Source organism: Lonchura striata, chromosome 15 (assembly GCF_050655825.1).
Source record: "Lonchura striata isolate lonStrDom1 chromosome 15, ASM5065582v1, whole genome shotgun sequence".
Classification (NCBI taxonomy): domain Eukaryota; kingdom Metazoa; phylum Chordata; class Aves; order Passeriformes; family Estrildidae; genus Lonchura; species Lonchura striata.
In genome coordinates this window covers 6,398,713-6,411,471 of record NC_140717.1, presented here as the reverse complement: position 1 = coordinate 6,411,471, position 12,759 = coordinate 6,398,713, and the positions used below count along the sequence as shown (strand labels likewise).

At 47.4% G+C, this 12,759-nt stretch overlaps 1 protein-coding gene across 6 annotated transcripts in view; it reads right to left on the bottom strand.

The window, feature by feature from the left end:
• Positions 1-12,759, bottom strand: part of PXN (paxillin) — a 46,758-nt gene that overhangs the window by 18,884 nt on the left and 15,115 nt on the right. For 5 of the 6 annotated variants that reach the window (XR_014958566.1, XM_085592639.1, XM_085592641.1 and 2 more), the window contains exon 2: positions 345-571. Coding sequence is in view for 4 of the 6 variants with exons in the window: in XM_085592639.1 (XP_085448765.1) it covers positions 345-571 (227 nt within the window). In the remaining 2 variants the exon portion in view is untranslated. Of the gene's footprint in view, positions 1-344; positions 572-2,388; positions 2,602-12,759 lie in introns of those variants that run through there. The other variant, XM_085592642.1, reaches the window with a different exon arrangement.

Below are 12,759 nucleotides of genomic sequence, written 5' to 3'. Positions count from 1 at the left end.
ACCTGCCTCTATCAGATGAGCTACACCAGGAACAGTTTTCCCCTTACTTTAGACCTGCCTATGAGTCACAGCTTTGTGCTGGAAACCCCCAGTCTGCCTTCCACAGGCTCAAGACAGATGACTAACACTAATCTCATCACACCACCATTTTGTCAGCACAATGACGATGGCTTTCAAATTCTTTTCTGCCATTTGCTCCAACCAGTTAGTTCTAATAAAAACTCCCACCTCCCGCTATTTCCCTGCTCTGTTCATAGCCAAATTCATCCTCACTTCTTCCTATTCCCTCCTCCTTGCTTTCCTGAGAGATCCTGCACTTACAAAACAAGCACTCTCCCACTCACCTGCTGGTGGCCGTATCTGGGGGTGTTGGGTTGCCACTGGTCTAAGGGGTCGATCACGGTGCCATTCAGGGCATCACTGGAAGGTGGCGGGGGAACCGGGGGTGGCACAGCAATCTCCTGGTACGTGTGGTTTCCAGTTGGGTAGGAGTAAGGAGTTTCCTCCGTGAGAAATACCGGTCGTTTGGAGATATGCGAGGTGGTTGATTCCAGGTCTGCCAGTAAGGCGTCTGCAGGAAAAAAAAAAAACCCAACAAAATGGTAAAAGCCGGGACTAGAGCTTTGTCTCTTTCTTCTCATTTAATGTATCTGTGTCAGAAGTTTTTCAGGAGGACTTTTCATCTTGGATAATCTACCAAATGATGCCCTGAAAAACACTACTGCTGCTCAGAAACAAATGAGTTAATCAAACTTCTACTACAAAGAAAACACCAAAATGTAGCAAAGCAGCCAGAAAAGCCGTGTCAGTCTCATATTTTTGCATTAACTGGAAAAACACCCAACAACAGGAACCCGTAATCTCACTGTACCCTGCAGAAATGCAACCCAGGCAAGCCTGTCCAGAGACCTACTCCAACAGGATATTGACACAGACTAATCACAGGCCCCACATCATCACAGAGTCATTTACTGTGCCCGCAGGCACTGCTTTCTGCAGGAAACAAGATCTCAGGAGGTGTTTTCTCCAGAGTCCAAGGTAGTGGAAGAAGCACGAAACGTTCAGATCAGTCCGTCAGCACAGCAGAAGGATGTATTTCAGTTCTTCCGACAAAAATCCCTCTCAGTACACCATATAAGCAGTTAACAAGTTTCCAGAGGCTGCCAGGTAAATGCCATTTCTTCTGGAAACAATTCTTAACTAGATGGGTGGAGCTCACAAATTCCTCGAGAAGGAAAATCTCCACCAGCTAGAAACACTCATGCCAGGCAGAGGACCTACATCACACAGTTAACACTTCTCAAAAAATCTCTCAGTCCCATCAGAGATTAGGCATAAAATGGCATTCCCAGCCTTCTGGATTTCTCCCTACAAATGTATCCTCTGCCCATTCCCAATCCTGCACTCCTCTGGGGTGACTCAAAGGCAAATCCTGACCTGTTGGACCTTGCAGCCCGTGTGCCCACCCTGCAGAGCCCATTGCAGTTCCTGCAGGGGGGACTCCAGTGAGACCCTGCAGGTCTGTGCTGTGCTCACTTTCCAAAGAAAGCCTCCCTGGCCACATGCCCAGCTTTCTACTGGGGCAGCAGCACCAGTACACACCTCTGCAAGGCTGTTCACTGGAGACATCAGTGTTCTCCATGTAACAGCACCAGGACAGGTCCCTCTGGGGATGTGGAATTCAGCCAGTAAGGCACTTCAGCAGAATTAGGAGGGACACTCTGTGAACCCCCCTGGATCTCCCTTCCCCCTGGGCAGACCCAGCTGTCCTCAGAGAGACTCAGCAGACCTCTTCTCCTGCACACAGCAGATACTTGGCACTCAGGTTTGGGGCACAGGGGCCCAGCCTGAGTGTGGCCACCCTGCAGTGTCCCCCCCCAGGTCACAAGGAGCTGGTGGGACCAGAATAGCAACCGAGCAACTGCTCACACTAATGGCTGCCCACAGCTCCCTGGGCAGCACCTGCCAGCCCTGAGCCACTTCCTGAGCACAGCACTCCGCAGCAGCCAATGCACTTAGCAAGCCTTCAAGAAAATGTATTAGAAGAGGACAGTTATTATTGCATTGCAAGATGAGGAAGGTGCTGCTTTTATATTCACTCTTTTCAAAAGGCCAAAGCATCACAGAAGAAAAAATAAGCAATCCTGCACTCAGAGAGCAGGATACAGCCATTAGCAAATTAAATACTGTGTTAAATTATACACCTTTCATTTAGTTAAAAAGATGCTCCAAACCATTAAAGTCACAGGATCTATCTTCCTAAAGGGACCAAAATATCCCAGAAGTACATCCTCTGAAGGGAGACAAGTATTCCGCAGCTGGGGAAAAATGAACTCTATCTTTTCAAGCAAAAGAACAGCTGGTGGATTCCGAGTGAAAGGCACATACCTCCAGAGAAGTGCCGATGAACCGCAATTCCTACAGTCAGGCAGGTCCTGTGACTGGAGGTTTCACGCACACAACCTCCCAGAGAAGTGCTTGCCGAGAAGGAGTGGTTTTTGCTTCTCCCCTCCAATGACAAAGGCAATTCAAACTCCACCAGGAAGTGAAAATCCCGTGAGGGTGTTGGGCTCCTCCGGCCCTGCAGAGGGGACGCAAACCATTTTCCACCCTCCACCTCCAGCCCTCAGTGCAGGACCGGCAGCTGTAACCATCTCGCCACAGACACTGCCCTGCTCGGCTCCTCTCTGTGCCGACGATCCATGGGACAGACACCCACTGCCTTTTGCTGATGACAGAGGGAGCTCGGCTACACGCACCGGTTTACTTTTACAGGTCTGCGGAAGAAGGGAGGTCTGGAAATACCGGAGCACTGAGCCCCATGGCTGTGAAGGAGTTAAGATTAATGATTAACCGCCCCCATGCCCTCCCCCTTCCCGACTTGAGCAAACAAGGCAAAGCCGAGGAACGGAAAGCGGAGGGAGGAGAAAAGGCTGGAGAGGAATTACTCGGTTACTCAAACTAAACTCCAACTTTACAACTGATATCGAAGAAGCTGCACGAAGGCACCACCCTGAGCCGGCGGGACAGGAAAGGCGCTCACACCCCGGTTTCCCGATGGGAAAGGACTTCTTGTGCTTGCTCGCCCCCAAGTCCTGCAATCCTGTCCTCCCTCCCCGGCGGCCCCGCTCCTCCAAGCTCACAGCCATGACAGAGGGAAGGTCTTCCCCATTCGCGTCCCTCCCCGCTGCTGTTCCCGGATCCAATCTCATCAGCGACCACAGCTCCCTGGAACTCCGCTGCAATGGGAAATTGCGCCCGTTTAGAGGGCCCAACAGCAGCAGCAGAACGTCCTCGGCGAGGGCAGGCTGAGGGTGGCAGCGGCACCGTCCCACCTCACGGACATCACCCTGCAGAGGGAAGCGACTCCCCAGTCCACAGGCACGGGCTGCAGGTCGCTCCCTTGGAGGTCAGCCCAAGGAGTTCTACAGTCCAGAGCGGGACTTGAGGCTACTGCTCAAAATCCGACCAAAAATTAACCAAAAGGATTCACATTTTGTTGTCCATGAAGCTCCTCATCCCAAAAGGTCCCAAAGCACCATGCACCCATTTAGGATTTGTACAACTACCAGAAGACAATATGAGATAAGAGATAAGGGGAAAGAATGGAGATTTATTAATAGAAAAAATGCATCACTCTCTCTTTTGCAAAAGGGAACAGCATCTGTAACCTGATGAACTGTGACAGGGATGCTGTGCCTTGTGTAGTGCTGCACCTCTCGTCACAGCACTGAGTTCACTACAGTGACCGCTCCTTAAATGGAATTTTAAATGCTTAAATAGAAATATTAAAGTCTCGATCGATTGACTGGGTAATGAAGTGTTCCTGCCCAAGGTGACCCCTGAGGGACAGTGCTGCAGGACGTGTGAATGAGCCGGTTAGTCCCCACAGCCCGCAGGAAGCAGCTGACCGGGCCACCGCAAGGCAGCGGCTCGGGGCAGCGCCCAGCGGCACCGTCCATCAGAGGGCACCAGCAACACCCTCACAGGGACCGAGCGACGAAACCCACGGCAGAGCCCAGCTGGCAGCGCCTCCACCCCACCTGCTCAGCCCCGCGGAGCCGGGAACCTGTCCCTGCTGCAGGCACACAGAAACTCTCGGCGGTGCCGCGTGTGCTGCACCTCCCCACGGAGACGCGCATCTTCACGGCGGCTACCGCCCCGTCCTCCGGAAACAGCCACACACTGTCCTCGCCACAGCCTCAAATACTCTCTGCAACACCACAGACACAGCTCCGGGAGGCAGAACCTCCCACGGATGCACACCATACATTTAGTTATCTCAAGAGAATAGATTTAACAATTTTGTAGCAGTAAAGTAAACCAGACAGAGTTATAATGGACCTTCAAACCATTGCTCCTCCCCAGGATCACCCCTCTCTCCATTCTCACGACTACAACAAGCCACTAACACAACCCACAGACAAAATGTCAACTCACAGACATGTGCATGGAGCAGAATCACTCCAGTTTCCAAACACTCGGTAGGAGTCAGCCATCTATGGGCTGTGCATATAGAAATCTGTATTTTCCACTCCATTCGCAGGGTGCAAAAGGGACACCTGCTAGAACACCACGAACCTGAACACTCCTGCTTATCATGGCTACTCTGGAGCAGTTACACAGCCAAGAAAACCCCAACTCCCTGTACACTGCAGCACAGAGCACCTCAGCAGAAGCACAGCTGGTCCTCCACAGGCTCGGGTAACCTGGCCAACCACCTGGTAAAGCTGTGTGAAAACATTAAACAGAAGGGCAAAGTCTTCCTCCCCTCCACTGAGCAACCCAAAAAACTACACACTCGATTGAAATCACATTTAGGCCTGAAGGCTACTCAAACCACATCTTTCCCAGTATGGGATCTCCCCAAAGATTTTCCTGTGGAGGAGGGACAGTTAAAGAATGATGCCACATTGGACACCTTTACTACTAAAAAGCACTCCAAGACACCAGGAGGTCAAGGCACATTAGTTTGCTCCTCTCTCCCTTTCCTCACTTTTGCCAAAGATCATTATTAACTAAGAGGTCCTTGGGATTCTGGTCTACAAATCCTCCACACTACTCTGCACATTAGTTAGGTATGTGTAAGTAGCCCTTTAATACCAACTGCAGTGCTTCAAGGTAATTGCCAGCAAAAGCCAAAGCTCTGCTGGTCATTTCAACAGCTAAGGACAAGAATTCTCACGCTGACGTCCAATGCATTGAACCACTCACAAAACATCCTTTCTACTACCGAAGCAGCAAGGTAGAAGAGCAGGACAAATCCTTAGGCTAAGCCCCATTTACCAGTTCAAGCTGCACTGAAAAGATCAAGTTCTACAGTGCACATTCCTGTGCTATCTCCCCAGCCCACAGCTCCGTGGGCCCAGAACAGCTCAGGCATTCCAGGGGCTCCAAGGCGGGCTCCTCCAGCATCGCTGCGTGTCAGCACTCGCTGGCCTGCAGATGCAGCATCCTGCAGCAGCAATGGCCTCTGTGCAGCCAGGGGCACATTCTTCAGCTTCCCACAGCCCAGGTCTGTCTGACACAGAGCAGTAACACCAGCCTAGGGAGCACAGCACTGCTCTACAGTCTGCAACAGCAGTGGGTAACACTGGGGCCCCTTTCTACTGACGCACACATCAACACCCCTTTCTAGGAATTTGAGCTGGACTCAGCCCCCTTAAATAGGTAGAGTGAAGTTACTAAAGAGAAAAATATATATTTACATATGTTTAGATGTATCTTCCCATGCATATCAAAGCATACTTTGTTCACTTCCCCTTTCCTGTGCATCTCAAAAATGCTCTTGGATTAAGGTGACACAGTGAAGCAGAATACATCATGGACAAATTCTGAAAAAACCTACATGACAGGGCATCGGCAAATTCACATTTGCCAACTGACAACAAGCAGCTTTTCAATGCTAATTTTTCCTCGAGTAGTAAATAATTTTCCACTATTCATAAGCAGTTTAGAATTTATCTTTTCCTTTTTTTTAAATGAGGCCATTTAGAGAAATCTAAATTTGCTTTCCTCTGGAGAAAGGATTTCCATATGCAGTTGATCTCTCTCAACAACTGAGGATTATTAAGCCATGCTGACACAGCAAATCACAGCATTATCAAGACAGTGAGTAGATCAAAAGGATGGTGGTCAATTTTCTTCCACATCTCATCTACTGCTGGGGAGGAAATGGAAGCATAACTGAAGCAAGATACTTCAAATGCCTCAGATATCAACCTTTCATTTTCAACAGCCGAAAGCCACATCTGCACATGCATTAAACCACACATTGCCTGTAGCTCTGCTTCTTGCATGAGACATCTGGAAAGTGAGTAGCACTGGAGACAAGATTCCTCATCCAGCCAGCACACAGAGCAAATGCGTTCAGCCACAGTCACATCTCCCCCAGCATCTCTGGTGCCACATGTCCCTGACTGCCCAGACACAGCACACTGGGGAATCAGGATGAGATGCTGGAGCACCAACTACAGAATTCCTCTGCTGCAACTGCACAGAAAAGGTATCTGCACCTCCCCTATTTTCCCCTCTGCCTCTATTTATTTACACAATTAAGTAGAAGAGCTGCAAGTTTTCCTGGTTTAGGCAGCAAAAGATTCCTAGAGGACTGGCAAATAGAAATAAAAATGAAGATACCCCTAAGGGCAGCTCTCAATGAGGAGATGGACTTTACATGCTAATCATGTCTCACTTGGCATCAGACAAATTGCAGACCCCTCACTGGCAGAGAGCCCTTTTTTCTGAATACCTGCAAGATGCTGAATTCAAATCCTTCATTTTTGCTGTGCCCTGAGAGAGGGAGGGGAAGGCAATTGCATCTCCAGAACTGCAGTTTGAGCTTGCAGCCTCATCTGAGCCACCTAGTTGCAAAATCCCTGAATGCAATCTTTAAAAATCTCATCAGGTTCAAATAAGTATTTTCCCCACCACCTGCAGGAGTAAATGCAGCTCCAGCTCACATATAGGAAGACAGTTCAAGGCAGTAACCCAATCCCTGGCATGACAGTTTTATGTTGTGAGTAACTGCAGAGGAATGGGGAGCCTGGGTATATTTATCCTATTAAATAGCCTTTCAAAAGAATTATCTGCAGTGCTCTACCAGACCCGCATCCAGAAGACTTGCTGGAGCCTTGCTAGGATTTCTCACTGCCCTAGGACTGCAGAAGGTGTGGGGAGCCCCAAACACTGAGGGCAGGAATTCCCATTTTGATTTTTCCCAGCAAAATGGCAGAACCTTATCAGAAATAGGAAAATCATGAATAGGTAAAGGCAGGTATTGACTTCCAGGTAAAAGACATTTACTAACAGGTTTTTAAAGCACTATAGTCCAATCAATGCTTTTAAATGCAAAAAGATCAGAAACTACAAAAGCAATAAAATACAAAGACTGCATTCAAAATGAGACCTTAAAAACTCAAAGTGCAATTATATGCTCTTAAAATCCTCAAGTTCTCCAGTTCATATATATAGAAAGCATGTAAAATAGTTTGGTTTACTGTCTAAGACATTTTAAGGAGATGACATCTAGAAGTTTTCCAAAATTTAACCAATATGTCAAGAAGGTGGTCAGAACACAGGACACATAAAAGTGCTCAGCTTTCTTGTGAAGCAGGGGCAAATTGTTATTTAAGATACACAAAAATTCAAGGCACAAAAGATAAGTCATTTACCAGACCTAATAACTGCTGGATTATCAGTACAGAGCAGCCACTTTTACTTCACATTGCCCAGACCTGCCTAGAGGAAGTTCAGATTGCAGGATCAGTAAAATCACTCGGCTCTCTCTTTAATGTACTAATGTTTAAAGCCTTGTGCTTTCTCACTATCAAGGTATTGTTGCAAGTCATGCCTTGTGTCACTGCTTTAAAAAAAGAATGTCCAAACTACTGTCAGTATGTGGAATGGTAAATTACAGGAAAGACAATAGCCATTAAAATTTTGAAGCTTCTCTCTACTTTCAGACCAAAATTGCCCCTTAAAATTATCAAAACTTCGCATTTGTAGCATCAATTTACAAACTTGTGTGGGTGCTCCCAAAAAGCTTAATAGCAAAGGCAACCTCCCAGCTGCAGTTACGCCTGGCTACCCCAGGCTGCAGAGACAAACTGAGCAAGGATTCATCCCGTGGCAGCCAGAGCTGCTGTTGGAATCAGGTGGTGGCAGCCACCAGGACTCCTCTCTGTGCCAGAACTGGAGTACTGAGAGCCAAAGCAGTGAGCCTTGCCCAGTTCAGCAGCCCATGCACCCAGCTCTGACCACTATCAGCAACGTCTAAACAAAGACAAGACGCTGCAGTGTGAGATGTGGTCTGCAGCGACTGCGGCTTCCTTTCCCAACCTCTGAGACTCAAGCTGGAGGGTTCATTCCAGAGCTTGTGGCCAACTAACTGGTCACAACTAACATGCACTACTACCCCCCTAAGCCTGGGGTCGTAAAAGAGTGTGCAAATACAGCCTGTGTGAAGCAATTTCAGGAACTGTTTATCAGTAACTACTCACTGCACTTTTGGGGATGAGCTGCAAACCCCTGCAGTGCTCTGGCTGTAGTTCCAGCAGAGCTGACACCATCAGGCACTGCCAGCATAAGGGAAAGGCCCTGGGATCCTCCCTTCCCCAGCATGCAAACCCAGGCTGTTCCTGGAACTTGCCCCGCTGATCATCAGACACTTTCTAAACTAATTCAACGTACTAATCCAATAAAAGTTTGCTGAGGTGTTGGTTTCAGTTTTTTTAGATAAACTCATTAGGTTTCTTGGAAGCACAGCTCCAATCATTCTAAGTAGCTTTTAGAAAATATATTAAAAAGACCAATGGCAGAATTGAACTCTTGTTTAGGTAAGTGAATAAAATTTTTGCTTTAAATGGAAATGTTCTACTTTCACCTTCAAAACTTAGGCCAGAGGACAAATTGTAAATCCAGCCCATCCTGCCATCAGCTGAAGGAAATCACCCACCCTCCTGTCAGATTCCTCTAATTCGCCTGTATCTCAGATGCAGACCAGAAAAAAGGGCAGCCTGAAAAGATGCAGCCAGCAGACAGCTTGAACTGAAACACTCCTTATTCTGGAGACATCCCTCACATTACCTGCCACTTCCACCCAAGCCTACACAAACATTTTGTTTTGGCTTTTCAGCCCCAGAACTGTGACACGGCTCAGTCCCTAGGGCTGCACACGCTGTGTACCTACTGACACCTCACTTGTGCTGCTGAGCTGACGAGTGAGCTTTTGACACACTCCTCACCATAAAACTGAAGACAAGCCAACTCTGTATGCTATAAAAACCCAACAGAAGCCATCATGTGAGCTCAGACCTTCCACTAGATCCCTCGGATGGGCAGGAGGGTTATTTGTGTGTACATGTGCTGAAAAACCATTAATGTCACCACTAGAGCCTTCCTGGCCACACCATGTTCTTGCAAACGAATGCATTTATGTGACAGCCCGAGCTGCAGGGGTGGATCTGTCTGCAGGTGAGGCTGCTGGAGCGATGGGCAGCATCACGTGGAGTCAGCAGGTTCCTGAGTAGCCCAGCAGCTGCAAGGCTCTCAAGGGCACAACGACACTGCAGGAAAACCAGCTGACCAGTCTGCAGCTTGACACCAGCAGTCCCTGGGAGTCATAGCTCCATTCCTTGAGGGAGCATTTCAGATCCACCTCTTGATGTCTTGAATGCAACAGGCTGGGAAATCCTTTGGCTGCTGGCTCCGTTCACATCACCAAGCAGGCAGGGAGGTAACCTAATCTTAACTGGTTCACAGGGCATGGGATCACCAGCTCAGCATGCTGGCTGAGAGACACCACAAGTGCATTGAAGATTGAGTCAGCACAGTTTCCTTGATGAAAATACAAATCCACAGCACTACCTGGCCTACAGTCCAAGTTGTGTGAAGGAACCACAAATGGTTTTCCCATAGGACCAGAATTTTTCTACTTAGCTCTCTGAACACTAAACTAGACTCCAGCTTAAATTGAGTGAGAGAAATGAACCACCACCTACAAAAAGAGAAACACACAGTTATTCTGCCTTTCTCCAACTTCCTGATCAAAACTTCCATACCCTTTCCACTGTCTCAGAACAGTTCATTAGATGGCTGAGATAACAGAAGTCCCACAAGGTACATAACGGCTTTTGTGGTCAGAGATAAATATTCCTCAATATGTCACAATGGGCTGAGCATCCTCACCCTGAAAGTGATTCCTACTTCAAGTCCCTTCCCTTTCCAGAACAGAAAATGCTCCAGAGAAACAAAATACGGTTTGAATAAGTTTTCTGGTTTTCAGACAAAAAGCTGCTAAAACCAAGTGTAGCCTTTTGAAGTTTTGCAAATTAACCTCGGCTGTCCACTCCACTGCCTTGCCTATCACATTCAAAAGCTGGCAACAGAAACACCAGGAAGAACAAACTCTTACTGGCACTGAAGATCTAAGGACAGCATAGAGGAAAGCAAGGCCATACAAGCCCAGCAAGGGGGGGGGGTATTGTATTCTGCACCTATTGCCTCCAAAAGGAGCACTCGAACTAAGCAGCAGCACTATGACAGCTACTTTCAGAGGCTGCTCCCTCCCAAGGGTGTGTCCTCCCATTTATTTCTCATTTCCAGAAGTGCTAGATCAGGGGGTGGGAAGGGAGAGAAGGGTTATTTCCTGCCACATAAAGCATCTTCTTTTTTATAGCATGGTTTTCTCCACACCTGAAGTGAAAAGAGACATCTTGTATTTACTTCCCTCTGTGTTGTGGTGTGTTTTGCTTTGAATCCATGTTTGCTCTCTGTTCTACCTAATTCCCTTTCTTCCCCAGTTGCTAAATTTCTCAAGCCCTTTCCTAACTTCCTCCTTTCCAAGTTATCAATCCCCCCTATCCCTACCCCTTTCTCCAGAGAGTTCTGTGTCTGTCTTGTTGCCCCCAACACCCCATTCATTACTTTGTATTATTCTCCCCCCATTTTCCCTAACAGGCTCATAAGCTATTTGCCCCACCTTATACTCCTCTCTTACCATATCCTCACTGGTTCACTTTCCTACACCCCTACTCCTGAGCTGCTGTATAAAAACTTCTGTTCACCCCCCCAAGTCTTGTCTGGGAGCCCAGGAATAAATCCATCTTGCTCCACCCCAAGCCCCGTGCCATCGCTGTGTGTCCCTGCTGATAACTGGGACTGCAGAGCTCGCAGGGCACAGTCGCAGCCGCCCTGCAACACCTCTGTTCATAGTGGTGAGCAGCAAACGGCTCATGCCAAGAAGAAACACCTTGTGCTAAGATGGGCTGCCAAAAACTGAATTCATGTTCCATGTTCCTTACCAAACAAATATTTTCACTTTCACAGCTATCAGATCCAGCTACGCAAGCCTTGAATATATTTAGAGATTCATGGTTGTGTGAAGCCAAAATAGAAAATAATCCTTTGTGTGGTTCCTTTCTACCTAGATTCACTGGGCTGTCAGAGTCCTGAATAGGAAACCATTTCCAAAGCTGGGTAAGCACAAAAAATTCTTCCACTGCTACCCATGAACAATCTTCAGGAGAATGAGGAAAAGTTTGTCAAGGGTTTGTACATCACAGCTGTGGCACATCCTGTGACACAGCGCCTGCAAAAGCTGATCTGACCTCAACGTTTGCACAATGCTAAGAGCAAAGCTGGGCTCTGCTTCACTGGACATAGAAGTTGGAAATTGCACAAGAGAAGGATCACAAGGTGATACATAAATTGTAACCAGCCTTACCCAGTACTCCAGCTCGTGTCCTCCAGGGATTCAGACTGCTATGATTTAAGTACCACTGTCCTCAGATGATGTTTCCACCCACAAGTTACAGCATTTATCACATGGAAGCCTTTTTGAGTCACATTTTTCAGTCACAGCTGTCGCAGTTCCACACCCTAAACCTAAATCTCCACATATTCCATTTTGTATTGATAGAATATTGGCTGTGGCCTGCAGCAACTGCAGGCACTTAAGTCAGCAGCCACTGCACCTGAATCCCAATGAGGCTCACAAATCAGAATCCTCACCCTAATATTCGCACTTCCTTAACAGCACAAAAGAAATGTACCTTTCATAAATGGAGAACTGAGATGCAAGCCTGAACAGCCCAACATAACATGGCAAGTCCATATTATATCAGAATAGAAAGCAAATCTGACTCTCAGGCCTGTACTACAAATATTTAAGTTGGAATTTCTCAGCCTTAATCTTACGAGCTCCACCTTCCACCAAGTCTTTTGTCAGAATCCTCTCCTTTTGGAAGCAAATTGACTGGTGTTCAACAGGCAGTAATACCTAGCCCTGTAAAAGATGACAAGGAACAACTATCTGCACAAATTAGAGAGTCTCCATTTCTCTCCCTATGTGTCAGCTGTGAAATTGGAAACAGCTTTGGACTTCAAGGAGGGTAAGTACAACTTCTGACAGTCTTCTCCTGGAGTGGCTCTTCTTATGCAAGATCTATTTCTGATCTCTGCCTGACGGCAAACACATCCTCAGGCATTTCCAGGAAGTCCCAGACAAAGGCAGTAGCAAATGGCCAATCCTGACCCAGCTGTCTCTGGGAGGGAGGTCAGTTGGTTCAGACTAAAGCAAGGGACATTGCTCTGTACAAACAGGAATGAAATGGCATCCTGGACAGTTTGGAGGGAGGAACACTTTGGAGGTAATGTAAACATTTTGCACAAACAACTAAGCAGTTAACACCTCACTACTGACCTAGGCTGGATTTTAGCCAACACTGTAGATGGGGAAAAAAAAAACTTAATAAACCC